The sequence below is a fragment of the Pan paniscus genome, chromosome 15 (assembly GCF_029289425.2).
Source record: "Pan paniscus chromosome 15, NHGRI_mPanPan1-v2.0_pri, whole genome shotgun sequence".
NCBI classification, from domain to species: domain Eukaryota; kingdom Metazoa; phylum Chordata; class Mammalia; order Primates; family Hominidae; genus Pan; species Pan paniscus.
Genome location: NC_073264.2, coordinates 70451023 through 70471811, shown reverse-complemented (window position 1 = coordinate 70471811; position 20789 = coordinate 70451023). Strand labels below are relative to the sequence as shown.

General features: G+C 49.6%; 1 protein-coding gene across 4 annotated transcripts in view; it reads right to left on the bottom strand.

The window, feature by feature from the left end:
* GALNT16 (polypeptide N-acetylgalactosaminyltransferase 16) overlaps positions 1-20789 on the bottom strand; it is a 97286-nt gene that overhangs the window by 7101 nt on the left and 69396 nt on the right. For all 4 annotated transcript variants that reach the window (XM_034937718.3, XM_063596265.1, XM_063596266.1 and 1 more), the window contains 8 exons: positions 18386-18473; positions 16771-16855; positions 16340-16443; positions 11170-11296; positions 10328-10420; positions 8181-8264; positions 2739-2880; positions 1918-2043 (listed from right to left, as the gene is read on the bottom strand). In XM_034937718.3, coding sequence (XP_034793609.1) covers positions 1918-2043; positions 2739-2880; positions 8181-8264; positions 10328-10420; positions 11170-11296; positions 16340-16443; positions 16771-16855; positions 18386-18473 — 849 coding nt within the window. The remainder of the gene's footprint in view (positions 1-1917; positions 2044-2738; positions 2881-8180; positions 8265-10327; positions 10421-11169; positions 11297-16339; positions 16444-16770; positions 16856-18385; positions 18474-20789) is intronic.

Sequence of the window (20789 nt, the reverse complement as noted above, 5' to 3'; positions counted from 1 at the left end):
TAAGATGAACAAATGACTGAATCACCCAATCATTAGGAAGTGCTCCGCAAACAGCGGGATTCTCACTTCTTATCAGTGCTATTAGGCACAATCTCAGGGCTTCTTGACTCTCCAGGCCACTCAATTCTGGGCTTGTCTGAGAAACAATGTCACATCACCCACTGTCCCATCTCCACATCTTGGTTCTTGCGGATTCCTTGTGAGATAAGCAGGGGAGGGAGCCCCTTATTTTATAAGTGAGGAGACTGAGTGAAGGGAGGGGGAGGGAAGACTGAGCTGGGGCCTGCTGACTCCATCACACCAGGTCTGAGGCACAGGAGCCTCTCGGATACAGGAAACCCAGCTAGCCTTGGAAATAGGACCGGCAGGGGACCAAGAAGGACGGCCCGGATTCCAGAAGGCATTGGCAGTGGGATAGCTGCTCATCCTGTCCTCCTGGGAGAAGAGGGGCACAGGCACCCAGAATGCCATCGGGAGCCTGGCAGGACTTGCAGGGGCAGAATGAATGGGGCCAAGGAGATACCTACACACCCCGTAGGCTGGGTCAGCACAAAGGGGGAAATGTGTGATTCAGCCCCAGAGGGGCAATTGAGTGGAGGCTTTGCTCGGAGATAATTCCTCAGTGGGAGGGGGTGGGCATGGGCTCAAGGATTTGCCCTCAGAGAGGTGGGTGCTCTAGGTGCAGGAGACACTGCACCAGCCCCACTGCAGGGCAGGGCCGAGGGTGGGCTGCATCCCCCCACCATCCAAAAGCGCTTAAAGTGTCCCACAGGTCCAGCAAGTGGGCTAGGCACACAGATCCCTCAGACACACACAGGCCGGAGGGAGAGGCTGTGGCTGCTTTCCAGAATGGCACAGCAAACTGCTGTTCATCCTTTAAAAAACGTGCTGACCCAAGCAAAGAAAAAGGGGTAGGAGGAAAACCATGCAGGCCAAATCAGAGACCCAGGCACCCTCCTCACTGCTTGCACCGACTGAGGCAGGCTAGCCAGTGGCAGGCACAGGGAGGGCTTCTGAGGAGGGTGAGCAGGGGAAGTGCTGGAGCAGCCTCTGGGCCTTGGGTCCCATTCCCTGGGTGGTGAGGGAGCCCTCCAAGGCAGGAAGGGAGTAGCACAGAAGAGAGCTGGCTGGATTCTGGAAATCCACTGTCACTGGTTGCTGTGTACCCTGAGCAAGTGACTCCACCTCTCTGTGCATCAGTTTCTTCCTTGACCCTGACCTGTCTCCCAGGATTAGTGGTGACAGTGTGGGTGAGAGTGTTGGATCAATGGAAAAAGCAGTGCTCACGTGAGGCTGGTCATGCCAGCTTGGACATCACTGTGTCTGGAGCTCAGTTTCCCTAGTCTGCCAACAGTCAAGAAATACTTATTGAACATCTACTATGTGCTGGGTTAAGACTGTGGGCCTAGAAGTCACTGACCTGGGTTTGAATCCCAGCTCCACCCCTTCTCAGCTGTGTGATCTGACATATATTCTTTAGATTCAGCGAGCCTCAGCTTACTCACTTATAAAATGGAGGTAGTACTAGAACCCACGTCACTGGGTGGCTGGGAGGATTAGATGAGATGATCTATTTCAAACTTCTAGCACAGGCTGTCAGTAAAAGCTAACACTTATTTGAACTGTGGTGGTTGTCAGGAGCTAGGGATACAGTGTTAACAAGACAAGTGGTCCCTGCCTTCATGGAGCTCACAGCCTGGCAGGATGGCATTAAACAAATAATTACCCAAAGAAGTATTTCCTCATGGGCAGAATAATTGGCTTGACCTAGATGTAGACTTTGCTCCCCCTCCCCACAGATCCTCGCTCTGAAGGGCTTATTTGAGTCAATCAAGGGCTCTCCTGCCAAGGTCTGCCACCCTGAGGCATGGTCCCCTCGGGCTGCTGGGCCTCTGGGCCAGAGGCAAGGAGACTCACCTGCTTGCCTTCTCTAGGGTTGCACATCTGCAGTATGACTGGGGATCCAGGGGAGGACATTAAGGTGGAGGTGGCAGCCAGGCACTTCCCCTGCTGCTGGATGAGGTGGTCACTGAACAGCCATGCCTGCAAGGCAGGGAGCAGAAAGGCCAAGTCAAAAAGTACAGCGATGGGTGGAGAGATGGGTAGATAGGGGATAAAGCAAAAACACGGCATATTTTTGTAAGATTTCTACAAATAATTGTAGGAGCTAGGGTAGATGTATGGGTATTCACTGCATAATTCTTACTATTTTTCTATATGTTTGAATTCTTTGGTAATAAAATGTTGGGGTGGGGGAGCTTAGCTGGAGCTGGCCAGAGGGCAGTCAGGGCTGTGCCAAGAGACTGTGGGGGATGAGAGAGAATGACAAGACATGGAACCAAGGCAGCTGAGAGCTGGTCCTCACTGGAGTCTCCATGACCTGCTTTAGTTTCGATGTGGGTGCAACACTCATATGTCGCACCCATGTGCGCACAGGAGTCTTGGACGTTGCCTGTCACATGAGCCGACCCCAGCTGGATCTCAGGAGAGAACTGGGCACTATCTGGGCAGCTCTTCTCCCTCGGCAAGAACAAAGCAGGTGGTGCACACAGGATACCCAAGTGACAGGCTGGAAAGGGGATATGAATGTGTAGGAGCAGGGTCTAGGGGCCCCTGGCAAAGTGGGTTTGTGTAAGATGTAGACAGAGGAGGAGAATGAGTAGGGGGAAGTCCCTCACCCCACTCCTGGACAATGCCTCCAGCTCTCTCCCACTCCCATTCCTACCCGAGGTCCTTACCTGGGCGGGCTGGGGGTTCTTGGCAGACCCTCTGCAGATCCCCATTCCAAGCAGGAAGTCACCAGCTGTGTTCTGGCCCTGAGATTCTAAGCAGTTCACCCCCTGCTTAATGATGCCGGGGAGTGCTTCCTTCACGGGGACCCTGAGAGAAAAGGCAGCAGTCAGGCTTGTGCTTTGCCCCCCAAGGCTTACCTACACCCTCTGCCAGACGTCAGCATCCCATCAGCTCTGGGAGCGCCGAGGTCTCCGTGGGAAGGGGCCCGGGAGCAGCCTGGCCAGCAGGGGGAGGTGAGGAGCAGGAGTGGCCTCTGGGAAGACTGGGCCTTGGCCCCAGGGGTTCTTCCAAGTGGCTCTGGGACCCTCTGCCCTGGAGGCTGGGCCTGAGACATAGAGGATGGGGGAGCCATGGGCGGAGCTCAGGCTAGAAAAACAGAGCCCCTCAGTCCAGAAAGAGGAAAGCCTCAGGAGAGCCTGGGGCCAAAATGTATGCTCAATAATCAATCCCAAAATGACAGGGAAGGGAGCGCTTTGAAGAGGCAAATTAAACACAAATATGAAAATGTGTTTAATCTCAGTAATGATTAAAGAACTACGTATCAGAGTCACCAATGTTTATTTACCATGTATGTACATTTGTACACACACACACTTAATTTAATGACAATGCCCAGTGTCGGCAACAGCTGTGGGACTGAATCTTCTCACACCTTCCTGGTGAGAGCATAGATTAGCACAGCTTCTCAGGAGGGCAGTGTGCTATTATGTCTCAAAGCCCTTAAAAATGCACACATCTTTGACCAATATTGCCCCTTGTAGGAACATATCCTACAGAAATAATTATAAATGTTGTAAAAGACATTCATCTCAGAGTGGTTGATTATATTGAAAACACCGGAAATTTCTAGATATCTAACAACAGGAGCTGGGCTAAATAAATTCGGATTCATCCATAGGATGGAAAACCCTGTAGCCATTAAAAATGACTTATGGCTGGGCATGGTAGCCCACACCTGTAATCCCAGCATTTTGGAAGGCCAAAGCAGGAGGATCACTTGAGACCAGGAGTTCGAGACCAGCCTGGGCAACACAGAAAGACCCCCATCTCTACAAAAATTAAAAAAAAAAAAATTATCCAGGCACAGTGGCACATGCCTATAGTCCCACGTACTTGGGAGGCTAAGGTTGGAGGATCACTTGAGCCCAGGTGGTTGAGGCTGCAGTGAGCCATAATGCCACCACTGCACTTCAGTCTGGGCTTCAGAGTGAGACCCTGTCTCAAAGTAAATACATAAAATAAAATTTTAAAAAATGACTTTGTGAAATGATACTTGCTAGTATGGAAAAATGTTCACAGCACACTATTAAGTAAAACAGGCAAGTTTTAAAATATTATATTATTAAAACACTTTATATGCCCAGGAAAATATGCTTATCCACACATACAGACACACACACACACACACACTGACACCTTATGGGTAATAAACCTGAGGAAGCTGCCGGCCCCAGCTGCTGCAGGCTTGCATACCTGAGTTCAGGTTATGTTCGTTCTTGGATTAAGGAGTCACCAGGCCTGGGAGTTACGGGGGAGCAGGAGGGATTACAGTGTGTGTGCCTTCTCTGCCTCCTGTTACCTCTGTCAGTGAAACAATCTGGGCCTGGGGGGTTGGGCCATTATAAGATGTTTGGCATTCTTTGATGTGGATATCTGCAGGATCTAGACCAAACCAGGTCTTCCTTCCTCAGGGGTGGCTAGAAGCCGCAAAGTTCCAGAACTGATCTGCTCACAGGAGGCTCAGAGAGACCCTTTCAATTCCTCTCCCACACCCCTGGCAGCAGCCTGTGCCTCTCCAGACTCCCTTTGGGAGGCCGTGCAACTCTCTAGCAGAGGTGGCAAACTGCTGGCTGCCAAGCTGAATCTGGACCCTGGACATGGTCTGACCTGCATAGCGTGGTGGTTGTTGCTTTTAATTAGTTGGCAATATTGAATGATTTTAAGGTTACATAGAAACCTTCAAATCTGAATCTAGCTTCTCTTAAAAATTGGAAGATCAGGCCACAATGAGCTTGCATTCCAGAATGGTACTAATCCACTGCAGTGAGTAGCAGCTGCCCCCTCTGAGTGGGGCTTTTGCATCGCACTTTGCCCCAGTCCCCACAACTCTCTATTGTCTCATCCTTACCCATTTGACTTATTGACATCACCTGCCTGACCACTGTAAGAATTTGAGTTTGCAACCCCTGCCATGTGCAAGCATGTTGGAGGGCAGGAGCTCCACACTCTCAGCCTCATCCAGGAGCAATGTGTTACATTTCCCTTCTCTATAGAGACAAGATGGGTACTGAGGCCTCTTTGATAACTGCACAGGGGGAATACAGCACGAGGGCCAGGGGTTGTTCCAGACCCTGCTACTCCCTTGTTGCTTAGGGTGTTGTGCAAGCTGATCAGCTTTCAGAGGTGAGGTGGATACTGACCAAGAGTGGCAATGCCCAGTGATGCTTACGGAAGAAACCCTAGGCTTGGGAGCAATCTCAAGATCAGATGCAGCTCCTAAGCTGTCATCGTGGTAGCAGTCCTGGAGCAGCTGGAATAGCAGTCGTCACCATCCTTCCCCAGCTCCCCAGCAGTGCCAGGCTAAGCTGTCCTGTTTGTCAGCAGCCCTCTAAACTCTGCATCCACTTCCTTCTCTATGGGTCTCTTCTACGTACACAGGCTGCCATTAGATCCATTCCCCAAGACACTACTTCTTTCTGTTAGAAAACTGACATACTGGTTTTGTTAGAAGAATGCTTACTGCCATTTGCTTGGAATTAGTGTCATGAATGTGCAATGTCTACTATGCAACTAGCACCCTCACAAACATGGTGTGCTTGTGCAATGCACAGCCTGAACAACTGTTCTTGATAGTCCTAATGCAAGTAATAAATTAGCAGTTGCTGAGGCCAGCTGCAGAGCTCTAACCTGGAGAAGGGGCAGAGCCACGGCAGGCCTAGGAAAGCAAAAGCCTCTTCTTTCAGCCTCCTCGGTCTCCCCACTGACTGTTTGCAAGTGTAGGCAACTATTTAGGGACCCCCTGTTTGGAGGAAAGTTGGTATCACTCAGGCCTATGGGTCCCCTTTCTAATCAGCAAATTGATCCACTCCTGGCCCCTCACCCTAGGAACTGGGGGTGAGTAATCCAGATAGGAATGAGGTCTGGGGTTTCCATCTTAGCAACAAAAAATTATTTTAACTTTCACACAGTGGCAGAACAAACAGAAGAGGACTTCTGCTCCTCATCGACGTAGCTGGTTCATCTACTCTCCTGCCTTGTGATCGAGCCAGGTTTCTGATAGTTATGAGACACTTCTTCCCCTTGGTCCTTGGGGGTGTCATCAGACCCTGTGGCAGGGCACTGAGGTTGGAGAGGAAGGGCATTCCCAGGCCTCCCCCACTCTTCCCACAGGCTGCCTAGCTCCTGCCCTAGGGCTGGAACTAGTGGGCTTCACCCAAATGTTGTATGAACGCTGACACAGTGTAAAGAAGTGACTGCTCTTTTTTCTTCAGGGTCTCAGAAATGATGCATCTGAATGAACACTGTCCCCTAGAAGTGACCACTTCAGGAAGTTGCATTTTCATAAATTAATGTTCTTCCCATCACAGCTAGTGTCCAGGGAGCTGGGGTTATCTAGGCCACTGACTTTCTTCCAGTGACACTGCCATTGCTCACATTGTTCTGGAACTTCTTGGAAATTGCTCCTAGAGTCAGTTTAATCTTGTTTATTTAGAGTCATGCTGTATTTGGGACCTGGGATTATAATTATCTGGGTTAATCATCTCTAGCTTATTCACTGCACTTGGCTACAACTTAATGGTGGCTGTTGGCCAAAAATCAAACCTGTCCTCAAAGGACAAAGATTTGCCTCTTTCAAGGATATGCAAGCTCTGAGGGGTGGAGTGTTCCGGAAAGCCATGGCAGCATCCTTGAGAGAAAGCTGGCAGCGGTGGGAAACGTGTTCCCCAAGGTGACACCTATAGAGGGAGCATGCGGCTTTTAGACATGATTGAGGCGTACGGACTGTGCAACTTGTTCCATTAAAAATATTTACTGAGTGCCCATTTTATGACAGGCACTGTTCCAGGTGCTGGAGATAAAGCAGTGAACAAACAGATCAAAGCCTCCACCCTCATAGAACTTACAGGCAAGTTCAGGGAGATACAACAAAATTAATTGGCCAGATAATGCCGATGATAATAACGGCTACAAGGAACATGGAGGAGACGATGCTGGGGAGGGAGGCGGAGCTGCAAACTCAGAGTGTTCAGGGAAAGTCTCCCTGGGAAGGGGACGTTTGAGTCAAGGCCTGAGGAAGGTGAGGAAATGAACCACGTGGATGTAACTGAGACACTGAAAAGGCCATCGTAGCTTATTGCCCACTGTCCTGTGAGAACGCACACATATTCCTAGGTAACTACAGCTCGAGTGCACACATCATTTGCATTTTGTTTTCTCATTTGCCAGAGCAAACATTTCCCTGTGTTTTCTTCACAGTTTCTATGATTATAATATTAATGGGTGCATAATATTTGTTTAGATCTATGTATGGTGATTCACTGAAGCCAACCCCTATTGTTGATTCTCTCTTCTTTTCTTTTCTTTTCTTTTCCTCTCCCTCTCCCTCTCCCCCTTCCTTCCTTCCTCCCTTCCTTCCTTCCTCCCTCCCTCCCTCCCTCCCTCCTTCCCTCCCTTCCTTCCTTCCTTCTTCCACCTTCCCTCCCTCCCTCCCCTCACCTCCCCTCACCTTCCCTCTTCCTCACTCTAACACTTAGGCTGGAGTGTAGTGGCATAACCAGGGCTCACTGCAGCCCCTACCTTTTGGGCTCAAGTGATCCTCCCACTCATAGGTGTGTGCCACCACGCCCAGCTAATTTTTTGATTTTTAGTAGAGACAAGGTCTCATTATGTTGCCCAGGCTGGTCTCAAACTCCTGGACTCAAGCAATCCTCCTGCCTTGGCCTCCCAAAGTGCTGGAATTACAGGCATAACCCACTGTGCCTGGCGGTTTCTCATTTTTTCACCACAGCTATTGATCTGCTGGTCAACAGCTTCTGCTTTGGTTGCTTTATTTCCTTAGGATAAACTCCCAGAAGGGAGAGAACAGGGCTAAAGGGGACGAATGTCTCTGCAGCCTTTGCTATGTAATGCAGTGTTGTTTCCTAAGGGGATAACGTCCATATCTAGATCTGAAACCATTAAAAATTCGGTTCCCACCACACCTAATTTATAACCCCTAGTAATGCCCTCTCAGTTCCCCCAGAGCCGTCACGTGAAGATAAAACCCGGCAGCTAGAAAGCCAGATCACCAGTGTTGAGGAGATCTAAGGGTGGGGTGGGACCAAAGCCGCTGGCCCCAACCACCCCCTACCCGCCTGGGGGATGCACAAGATGAGGGCTGCACTCACGTGAGCTCTGGGTAGACGTTCTCCAGGTACCAGCGGAAGGACTTGCAGTTCATCTTCTTCCTCTGCTCTATCCGCGTAGCCACACTGTAGGAGGAGGCAGGGCTTGGGCTTTGGCCTGCCAGTGTGGAAGGCAGCCCGAGGGAGGATGCCAGAGGCCTGTCCCCCAGCCCCATCTATCTCAGGCAGGCAAGGACCAGGAGACTTCCAGCCTGCCATGTCCAGCCCTGGCCACTTATCTGATGTTATTCTCTGACTTGCAAGCTCAAGGCAGGTCTCCTGGCTATGCCTCACTCATCAAATTCCTGCCTGGAGCTCACCTTTCAGGGTGAGCACAGACCATACGGGACCATGCCTTTCTCTCGGCTTCTCACTCCTTAAGACCTCTGTTAGCAGACCATGAACTGGTCTTTATCTTTGCAGAATTAATGAGAAGTATAGGAGGAAGGTCTAACAGCAGGAAGAGCAAGTTTTAAACATCTTTAGATGTGTTGGCAAATAAAACCATTAGATGTGTCCTTGGGACACCGCCATCCTCACGTTCCTCAGGTACACCCACCACAATGGACACTGGTTGACGGCCCTCGTCACCAGCTATCTGAGCCTCAGTTTCCTCTACATTCAACTGGGGACACAACCACTCATCTCAGAAGGCTTTTGTGAGAATCAAGTGAATTAAGGGGACGTGAAGCACTTAGCACAGGGCAGGTGCTAAGTAAATGTTAGTTCCTCATTACAAGAAATATTTAGTGACATAACTTATTTTTTCAAAAAAAGGGAGATAGATATGAATAAATAGGGAGAAGATTCATTGATGATCATTAATAGTGTTTTCAAACTTTTCTGACCACAAGCTTAAGTAGGAGATAACTATCTTACATTGTAATCTAATACGCCCCATGTACAGTCAGCCCTCAGTATCTGTGGGTTCTGCATCCATGGATTCAACCAACCTTGGATCAAAAATACTTAGGAAAAAATTTCAGGCCAGGCGCAGTGGCTCATGCCTGTAATCTCAGTACTTTGGGAGGCCAAGATATGCAGATTGCTTGAGATCAGGAGTTCGAGACCAGCCTGGCCAACATGGTGAAACCCCATCTCTATTAAAAACACAAAAAATCAGCTGGGCATGGTGGCACGTGCCTGTAATCCCAGCTACTCTAGAGGATGAGGCAGGAGAATCGCTTGAACCCAGGAGGTGGAGGTTGCAGTGAGCCTAGATTGTGCCACTGTGCTCCAGCCTGGGTGACAGAATGAGACTCCATCTAGAAAAAAAAAAAAAATTCCACAAGGTTCCAAAGCCAAACTTGAATTTGCCACGCATCGAGTACCACATTGAATCCATGCAAATGAAGTGATGTGTAGGCATTGTATTAGGTATTATAAGTAATCTAGAGATGATTTAAAATATTCAGGAGGTTGTGCATAGGGTATGCAAATACTACACTATTTTATTTCAGGGACTTGAGCATCTGTGTGGATTCTGGTATCCGTGGGGGGTCCTGGAACAAATCCCCTGCAGATGCAGAGGGGCAACTGTACATGTGTAGGTACATGCATGCACACACATGCACCCACAACGGAAATAAGAGTTTCATAAGGACAATACTAACTCTTAACTGCAATCAACTCTTATTTTCTATCCTGCTCTGTACTAATCTAATCTATAGGGTTCTACTTCTCTCTCTCTCTTTTTAAATGCTGGTCACGACCCACTAAATTGATTTCACAACCCATCTGCATTTTGAAAATGCTTAACTAGACCATAGTCCTAACAGTCCATGACAGGAAAATAGGCTAACAGATCTCAATTTTGAACAGGGAGTGGAGGCAGAACCCCAAATGCTTTCTGCAGGCAGCCCCCTCCTAAGCAGTTCCACAGATACCTGTTCTTCTGCAGGCAGCTGTGGACAGGCAGCTCTTTTTCATAAGCGAGCCTTCTCTCCCATGAGATTTCACACTCCTCAAAGCCTAAGGTCTTGTCTCTGCGGTTGCATTCCCTCCCAGGACCCAAAGAAGCCCATTAGAGTGGGACCTCAGTGGCTGGGGAGGTGGCGGGTGGTTCCCTGGCGTACACACCACTTCGTATTTTGCTGGGGTTGTGCTGATGTGGGTAGAGGGAGTCAGACAGTGGAGCTGGGGGGGCCCACCTGCCGAAGGCCTTCCCGATGGCCGAGGGCCGGGCCTCATAGTAGTATTGCTTGTATTCATCCATCCACACTTCTGCAGTGCGCTTAGTATTCCTAAAAGGAGAGGAAAGAGCAAAATAAGGTCACCAGGGAAGCAACAGGGTTAGCGGTCAGGATCAAGATTAATTGATCCATGAATACAGGACGATGAGAATCTCAGGAGCAAGGTGATACTTGGATGATATAGATTAGCACGGTCCTTTTGGAAGACAGTCTGTCAATACCCATCGACTTTGTAGGTATGCAGCTAGACTTGGGCAGCTGCTGCTCCAAACGCTGTACGAATAAGCATGAGCTCGACAAGGTGAAGAACCATCCACATGTACGAGGGTGCTCATGACAAGTCCCTCATCCTCCCCTGCCAACCTCCTCAGGAGAGCAGACCATGGAGTGGTCTTCTAGGACATTACCCACTCTCCCTTGAGACTAGTGCACCCTGTAGCTGGGGATAGGGATGGACAGATGGCTGATCAAGTCAGGGTTGGGGCACAGGCATCCATGACCAGCACTCGGGGCTCCATGAGTGGAGAGCATGGCTTAGTTGGGGATTTGGCCAATTTCCCGAGACTCATACGGACAAAGGAAGTCCATATGAGTCTCAAGGCAAGAGAGACCTGGTGGCAACTCCCTCCACCCCTGAAGGTACCTGCAATCCCAGGATGTTACCAGAGGGGGCAAATGGGGAAACTGAGGCCCAAGAAGTGAGGTGGCTGCCCACAGTCACATAGTGATAACTGGCAAGGCTGGGGGCTTGGGCCTTGGTGTCCTCCTCTGAGTCCCGTGCTCCTTTCTCGGTGACCTACCTGATGTAGGTGAGGGCATTACCCTCAGGGAAGTTGTAGGGGTGCCGTTTCCTGAAGACATGACCCACCCGGCTGCAGGGGACGATCTCCAGACTGCCACCACACATCCACACCCTGAAGGAGAGCTCTGCAGGAAATAGTAGCCGTCAGGAGGAGGAAGGGGTTCCTTGGCAAGTGAGGGTGGGAAGGGGCTGGCTTCCCTTCCCTTTGGTGTCTCACTGGAGGTACATGTTGGGGTCGGGGCTCCTGGGCCTGCTCAAATGGAGTGCTCCCACTCCTTGCACAGGTTCCTGACTGCCCACTCTACATGTGTACGTGCACATGCACACACACACATATACACATGATCCCCGTGGCCCATTCCAGGAAGAGCAGCGGAAAAAGCTTGAAGGAACACCAAGAACATAAGTAGAAGGAAAACAACCAAACAGCGGCATCATTTCCAGGCTCTGTCTAGAAAGCCCCAGACAGACATGAGCTAAGGAAAAACACATCTGCTCGTCAGCCAGCTCTGTGCACCTGAGAGGTCGGAAAACCAGCCACCAACCAAACCACAGGCTGCTCCAGCTGGCACCTCTTGGGCTGGCCCCAACCTCCCTCTTGACCCAGTTGGTCTCCTTGTACAGGCTCTCACTGGCCCTCTTGAGCCATGCCTCCTTTTGACAGCGGTGGTGGAGCTGAACCAGCTTTTGTGGATGACTGTGGTCCCCAGTGGTGTCAGGAGAGCAGTGGCCATCCTGCTGCCCAGAAGGGGACCTCAAAAGTTACCACTCTGATCTCCGCTCACCAGTTGCCATTTATGGTAAGGACCCACCTTGACAGCTGGATGAATCTCACATAATCTCTTTTGATTTCGTACTTTCCTTCATATTAACCCTATAGTCTCTTCCCACTCCTCAGCTGGCTCTAAGGACACTCATGATCTCCAACCAGGCCTGGGGGCTCTCACCTGGCATAGCTGGTCAGGACCCTCCCAGTAACTAGCAAAGGGCAGAGTGGAGGAAGCAGGACTAAAGCCCACCTCTGGCCAGCCTGTGTGCACCAAGTGACGTCCAGATGTGGTTCAGGGCCAGGACTGGACACTTGGCATACCTGGACCCACATGTAAGGATGGCTATATCAATGGGCTTCCCTAGGTCTGCCTATAAACTGCCAGGCATCCATCCCTTCTCCTGGTCAGAGCTCTGTGTTTGGCCTCAGCAACTAAGGTTTAGAACTGGGCATAGTCCTGGGGGGCAGAAGATCTGCATTCTGGTTCCATTTCTGCCATCCCAACTTTGTTATGCTAGTTAAGTCACTTCATCCCACTCAGCCCATAATGTCTATAATATTATTAACTATTGTTATTATTATCAACAATGGCCATAACAAGAGCAGTAACCATCCATTTACTGAGTACTTACTACATGCCATGCTCTTTCTATCCAATATCTAATTCTCACTGCAACCATGTGAAGTCAGGATTTTTAGCCTTATTTTTTTTAACGAGGATGTTGAAGCTCAAAGATGTTAAATAACCTCTCCAAGGTCACTCAAATATTCAGTTGCAGAAGTGCAGCATCAAGTTCACATTGTGTCCAGCAAGCCACACTGTCAGATTCTTTAGTTCACTCAGCAAATTTTCATTATATGTCAGACACTGCTCTAGATTCCCTTGTACTCTAGCAGGGAAGTGAGAAGACGGGAACTCCATAAAATAAGGGGCAAAAAAATACAAGTAAAGAAGAAAATGCATAAAAATGTAGCATGTCAGCCAGGTGCGGTGGTTCACGCCTGTGATCTTAGGACTTTGGGAGGCTGAGGGCGGCGGATTGCCTGAGCTCAGGAGTTCGAGACCAGCCTGGGCCACATGGTGAAACCCCGTCTCTACTAAAATGCAAAAGAAATTATCCGGGTGTGGCGGCATGCACCTGTAGTCCCAGCTACTTGGAAGGCTGAGGCAGGAGAATTGTTTGAACCCGGGAGGCAGAGGTTTCAGTGAGCCAAGATCGTGCCACTGCACTCCATCCTGGGTGACAGAGGGAGACTCTGTCTCTAAAAATAAATAAATAAATAAAATGAAAAAAATAAATAAAATAAATAGAGCATATCAGATGGTAGTTAGGGCCATGGAGAAAAATGAATCAGGCTGGGAGCTTAAGAGGGCCAGTGGATGGTGGTGGGGGAGGACTAAGACTATGTTTTAAACCAGGCTGATGAGGGGAGTTGTCACTATAAAAGGGACATTTGAGCCAAGACCTGAAACAGATGAGGGAGCAAGTCCTGTGGCTAGCAGGAGAAGAGCATTCCGGGCAGAGGAGCCGGCAAGGGCAGGTCCCTAGAGGCAACAGCACAGCTGGCAAGTTCAAAGAGGCCATGCTGGCTGGGGGCGGTGGCTCACGCCTACAACCCCAGCACTTTGGGAGGCTGAGGCGGGCGGATCACCTGAGAGGTCAGGAGTTCGAGACCATCCTGGCCAACGTGGTGAAACCCCGTCTCTACTAAAAATACAAAAATTAGCCGGGCCTGGTGGTGTGTGCCTGTAATCCCAGCTACTCAGAAGGCTGAGGCAGGAGAATCGCTTGAACCCTGGAGGCAGAGAGTGCAATGAGTGAGATTGTGCCACTGCCTTCCAGCCTGGGCAATAAGAGCAAGACTCTGTCTGAAAAAAAAGGAGGCCGTGCAGCCCACGTGGAGTGAGGCAGGGTGGGAGAAGTGGGAAGTGAGGGCAGGGGTGTGGCTGCAGGGCTGCAGGGAAAGGCAGATACCCTGTAGCCAGTAAGGAGTTTCGGTTTTCCTCGGAATGACATGAGAACTCTTGCAAGGTTTTGAGCACAGAAGCAACATAATCTATGTTTTAAAAGGATCCCCAACACATCTTTGTTGGGGATCCTAACCTTGCACATCTGCCAGCCCCACTCAAGGTAGCCTCTGGGCTCCCGAGTTTGGAATTCTTTGGGGACAAAAGAACACGTCTTGGTTTGGAAATCTCCCTTCCTTCAATAAAGGAATAAAAGGGAAGGCTCAAACCCACCAGCAACAGGAGTCTCACAGCTCAAAACTGGTCCCAGCGGCTGAACGTCTGAGCACTGCAGCTAGCCCAGACATTTCTTTGAATTTCTTCTAAGAAACAAAACCCTTGCCAGAACCACTCTGTGGTTCACCTTTCAAGTTCTCCAACCACGGAGCCCTTGCCTCAGGCAGAGTTTGAAGTGAGCTGTTTGATCATTCACTTGTTTCTCTGTCTCTAGCCTCAGAAAAAAAAGAAGAAGAAAAAATGGCCTTTGGAGGCAGAGCAAGGAGACTGTGGGTTTCCCAGCTTTCCAAGTCTTCACAGGAAACTGGCTTTGCCAAAGCCCTTCAGGCCGAGATTGAAGACACAAAGCGGGTCACTTGGACCCAAAACACATGAAAGGGGTCAGAATGGAGGAGTCACTGCACCCCAGTTCCCAGAATTTACTTCTCTGAACCCTGCCTGGAAACAGCCTCCAAAAGCAAGTTACAAAGCTGGGGGAGTCCCACGCCCATTCCCACTCCAGCTGGTTTTGAGTCGGGATCAGGCCTGTTGCAAGCCCCCTCACTGCTATTTTCCTCATCAGGGAGAAAGAGTTAAAGAATCCCTGCTCCTAACGTCTCAGAGACATAGACTGTGCCTTTGCCAACGTCCCACAACACATAAGTGGCTCTGGTAAAGGAGCTGCATACGCCCATTAGATGTGGAGTTTCCGGACTGAAATCTAGAAGGCAGCATCCGCCTCAGTCTTTCTACCTGTCAAATGGGTGAGATACCACCAGTGCTAGTTATTGCACAGAACACCTGGTCAGGAAGAAGAAGGAAGCAGTGGGAGAGGGCTCTGTGAAGGACTGGGTCCACCAAGAGGGCAAGAACAGGCCACCAAGGACCTGCCCCTGCTCCTGGAGACCCCCAGAATGGTGCTCCCCACCGCCCCCGTCTCCACATCGCTGTTTGTGAGACTGCCCCTGGGGGCTGCACTGCTGGGTTCCCTTCCTCAGGCAGACAGGGAGGCACCAGCAGGAGATGACAGGGTGGGGGTAGAGTGAGGGTGAGTGTTTAGCCCTGACACTCTCCACCTGGTGCCATGGGCTGGCTGCATGTGCCCCAAGACCACAGCTCCATCGTGGGGTGCTCCCTGACCCTGTCTTTCAGACCTTGGGGTGGTTACAGCTCCCAGAAGTCACAGCTCTGCCCAGTACTGTGCTGTCCCTGCGGTTCCCTCTATCCTGCCTGCACCATGTAAACAAGCCCTTTAATAAACACTCAAGTCGGTTGCACCTTCCGTATTCTGCCAGGACCCTAACTGATGCTCACCCTTTATCTAACCTCCATCTCACTTGCAACCCTGTTTTGCAAACGAAGAAACTGAGGTTCAAAGAGTTGACTGGCTTGCCAGCCCACACATACTGGAGTCCAGAGTTTGGGCTCCGATCCCACTTGGTAACCCTTCCCTGGTACTCTGTGGCCCCAACACCATGAGCTGAGAAGCAAGTGTGTGAGGGTCCAGCCCCTCCAGCTCCCTACTGGAACACTTTGCCCCCACCTCTGTCTCCTTCGCTGCTGCTTCAGGGCAGGGAGGGGCAGCTTCCTGTGCTTCTGAGTCTAGAGACTGCCTAATGACAGTGGCCACCAGCACTGTGACCTGCCTTTAACTCATCACCTCATTTAGTACTCATAACAACCTCTTGAGGAAACTCAGACTTTAAAGGGCTTTAACTTGCCCAGGGCCAAACAGCATGCAGGTGGTAGGGCCAGGGTTTGCACCCAGGCCATCTGACTCCATCACTTAGCATTTCACCACCACCCTCTACCACACACCTCCCAGCCTTGCTGGTAGGGAAGCAGCCACGTGTGTAAGCTGTGGTCTGTGATACAGTTGTGTGTTCTTCCACACACATATCCAGCCATGTGACCACGGGCTCCCCCTAAATAGAACCTCTTTGTTTACTAGCTGTGTGGCTCTGGACAAATTGCTTAACTTCTCTGTGCCTTGGGTTTTAAAATCAGTAAAATGGAGATCATGGTACTTACCTCAGAGGGTCCTTGAGAGAATTAAATGACCTCATGTGTGTAAAGTCCTTAGAGCAGGTCCTCACGCATGGAAAGTGCTCTGTCAGGGTTAACTATGGTTATTACTGCTACTGTTATTTTCACTGTCACTATTTCCCAACTCACCAAAATTCTCTCCCCCCCAGATGTCCATCTGGGCATCATACTTTCCCAAGTGGTTAAACCACGACTTGTCGATCACGAAGATTCCTCCAGCTATGACAGGCGTCCTGGGAGCAAGGAGAGGGAAGACGCAACACGTGAGCTGGAGAAGCAAGGAGGCCCTTTAGATGGCCCCAGGACCCAAGACCGTCTGCCTCTAGATCCCTCCCTGCAGAGTCACTGGGGCAGGATGTCTGGCCAGCTCCCTGGCCCCCCACATCTGTTCCCGTGGCCTCTGTCCTCGCTGTCCCTGCATACAGGGTCAGAGGGCCCAGAACAGAGTCAGCACTTAGTGCGCCTCAGGAGCCCAAGCGACCAATACAGCCTCCCAAGAGCCTCCCAGGCCCCTGACCCAGGGAAGGAAGGGGTCCCCCAGATCCCACCGCAGCCCTGACCTTATGGGCCTGGTGGGGTCTGTCCGGGTCATCTTCTGCTCAAGAGGGATCTGCTCCCACTTGAAATGCAGGCTCCAGTCGAACCCTAAGGGACACAGCAAGGTGAGGACAGAGCTCAGGGCAGAGCTGCGGGCTGCTGAGCCCCTTCACTCCACCACCCCTCGGAGTCTCCCCTGATCAGAGCCCTGGGCTCTTCGTGCAGTCCCTCCTTCATTCGGAATGAGCCAAGCTCCTCCTCTCAGGAAGTGTACCGTCTACTGGGTAAGACAGAAGCTACAAAGATAAATAAATCAATGGAAACTATGTCAGCTGGGGATGAAAGTACTAAAAAAAAAAAAAAAAAGAAAACAAAGGAGGAGTGCCCATACTATTAATATTTTAGTTAGAATAGTCAGGAAAGGCTCTCTGGTGACTTTGGAGTAGAGACCTGAATGAAGGATAGATCCATGAAGATACCTGGAGAAAGGGAATTCCAGGTAGGGGCAGCTGCCAGTGCCAAAGCCCTGAGGTGATTTCCGAAAGGGGAAATGCCTGGCTCCCTTCAGAATCCCACTCAGACTCACGATCTAACTAATGGCTGGGTCCATATACTGGGAGTCCAGATCCCAAACAGGAAATCCACTGTGCCCGCTAGCTCCCAGCAACAGATTCTCTAGAGCAGCACAGTTCCATAGAACTCTCTGCAATCATGAAATATTCTGTATCTGCATTGTCGAATATGGTAGCCACTAACTTCACGTGGCTACTGAGCCTTGAAATGTGGCTAGTACAGTTAAGGAACTGCCTTTTAAGTTTTATTTAATTTGAATTAATGCAAGTTTAAGTAACCAAAGGTGACTATTATCTACTGTACTGAACAGCCCGTCACAGTCCAAGAGAAATATAATGCAAGGCACAAATGTAAGCCAAATACATAATTCAAAATGTTCTAGTAATCACATCAGAAAAAGAATATATGAAATTAATTTGGATGAAATATTTTTAATGTAATATATCAAAAATATTGTCATTTCAACATGTAATCAATACAAAAAGTTACTAATGAGGTATCTTACATTCTTTCACACTAAGTCTGGGTAACCTGTGGGTTTTCTATGCCTATAGCCCTCTTAATTCCAACTAGTCACTTTTCAAGACTAGTCATATTTCAAGAGCTCAATAGCCAAATGTGGCTGATAGTTGCCATACACAACACAGGTCTTGACCATCTCTGGGGCGCATGTGTTAGGAAGTCATGTAAGGCTGAGGGCTCCCCACTCCCCATCCTCAAGACAGCTGTCACATCATGGCCTTCTGCTGGGACTTGTGGCCATGATCCCTAGGCTGGCAGCATTTGGGAAGAAAGTGTCAATATTTGGAGGGAGGGAAAGATGAGAGACTAGTCTGGCTCTGCTACTGATTGTATCAGAAGCCTGCAACTGCCAGCTCTGCTCCTTTGTCCCCAGTCCCAGGGCTGCACCCAATCCCTCTTCATTTTCTCTTTGGAGGTGGTGGAAGGGGTGTTCATGAGGCTCTCTGGCACAGCTGGAAAGAGCAGCAAGCAAGGGTTTTTGCCTGCCTAGCCTCACCTACCTCCTTTCATGTCTACAGCCCCATCCCCGGGAGCAGAACTCACCTCCACGAAGGTCAGCAGATGCTGCAAGGTAGGCAAAATTATCCAGACTGATGACATCAATGATGGGACTCACCACGCGGGTGTGGTCCTAGGAGAGAGATGTGAGATGGTGTGAGGCCTGGGACTTCTCTGCAGAAAAAGGCCTAGCTGCCTGCTCTGGGGAGAAGGCCTCTCTGAGACATGGGGCACTCAGCACTTCCTGCAGGGTATGCCCAGGGCCACCCCTCAACCCTGGCAGGCTCCTGGCAGCTGTCCTGCATCACCACACCCAAGCTCCTGGATGTTCCTATTTGGCTCCCATGTACTCTCCAAGCCTCTTCCTCACACATTATTTTGAGCCCTGCTAGAATCTCACCTACTCCATGAAGCCTTCCTTGACTGCTGCAGGCTGAAGGATTTTTTCCTCTTTTAAGCTACTCTTACAATGACAGCCTAGATGATTCCTGGGACAGTGACTCACTGTGCTGCCTGAAGCGGCTCTTCTATTTCTGGTCTGAACTGTTGCTTTATTAATATCATTTACCTTTGTATTATAGTTGTTTGAGTCTTCCCAATGGGACTACCAGCAGCTGGAGGGCAGGGGCTCCGAGGTCCCCATGTAATCTGGGTGCTATCCCTCTCCTACCACATCCACTGTTACAAGGTCAGACTCACCACTCCCCGCATCACCTCCCAGAACACAAATCCAAATCCAAAACCTTGATGAATAATGTTGATTTTGCTGGCCTCTTTTTTTGGGTGGTAGATTATGTCATATACCACATGTAAAACTTCATCACCCTTCATGAGCCTTCTCATCTTTTGCCCTCCATGGGGGACACCGAACAGAGCCTCTTCTTTCTTCTCCTTCCCCACTCTGCTTTCACCCCCCAAATCCTCTTGTCTGGAACTTGGAATCCAGCTCTGCCCCTCAGTTCCCACCCTAGATCAGGATAACGGAAGCCCGGGATGGGGCTGATCAGCAGAGACCTTTGATGGTTTTTCAGTGCTCTGTGGAGGGCCTCACCTCATCCTTTTTATAGACTTTTTTTTGTGCTGAGATATAAAATCACAGGTTTAAAGTACACAATTGATGGTTTTCAGTATATTCACAAGATTGTACAACCATTACCACTATCTTGTTCCGGAACATTTCACCACCCCGACAAGAAACCCAATCTACTTTCTGTTTCTATAGATTTGCTTATTCTGGACATTTCCTATGAAAGGAATCATACAATGTATGGCTTTTCGTGATTGGCTTTCACTTCACATAGGTTTTCAAAGTTCGTCCATGTTGTAGCATGTATCAGTTCTTCATTTTTTTAATGTCTGGATAATTCTGTTGTATGGATACACCACATTTTATTTACCCATTCGTCAGTTGATAGGCATTTGGATTTTTTCTACTTTTTGGTTATTCTGAATAGTGCTGCTCTGAAGTTATTGTGTGAACATATGTTTTCATTTCTCTCGGGTATACACCTAGCAGCTCCACTGCTGGGTCATATGCTAACTAACTTATGTTCAAACTTTCGCAGAACTGCCAGACTGCCTTCCAAAGTGGCTGCCCTACTTTACATTCCTGCCAGCAATATATGAAGGCTCCTGATATGGTTTGGGTATTTATCCCCCGAAATCTCATGTTGAAATGTAATCCCCAAGATTGGAGATGGGGCCTAGTTGGGGGTGTTTGGGTCATGGGGGTGGATCGTTCATGGCTTGGTGTTGTCTTCCTGACAGTATGTGACTTCTCGTGAGATCTGGTTAGTTTAGAAGCATGTAGTACCTCCACCCAACTCTCTCTTGCCCCCACTCTCGCCATGTGAGGTACCTACTCCCCCTTCACTTTCTGCCATGAATAAAGCTCCCTGAGGCCTCCTCAGAAGCCAAGCAGACGCCAGTGCCATGCTTGTACAACGTGAGCCGATTAAACCTCTTTTCTTTGTAAATTATCCAGTCTCAGGTATTTCCTTATAGCAATGCAAGAATGGCCTGATACAGCTCCTATTTCTCCATGTCCTTGCCAGCACTTGTTATTGTCCATCTTTTGGATTCTAGCCATCCTGGTAGGTGTGAAGTGGCATCTCATTATGGTTTTGAGTTGCACTTCCCTAATGACTAATGATGCTGAGCATCTTTTCCTAGGCTTATTGGCCATTTCTATATCTTCCTTGAAAAAATGTCTACTCAAATCCTTTGCCAATTTTTTTTTCTTGAGATGGAGTCTCGCTCAGTTGCCCAGGCTGCAGTGCAGCGGTGTGATCTTGGCTCACTGCAACCTCTGCCTCCCGGGACCAGGTGATTCTCCCGCCTCTGCCTCCCAAGTAGCTGGGAGCACAGGCACCCGCCATCATGCCCAGCTACTTTTTGTACTTTTGTAGAGATGGGGTTTCACCATGTTGGCCAGGCTGGTCTTGAACTC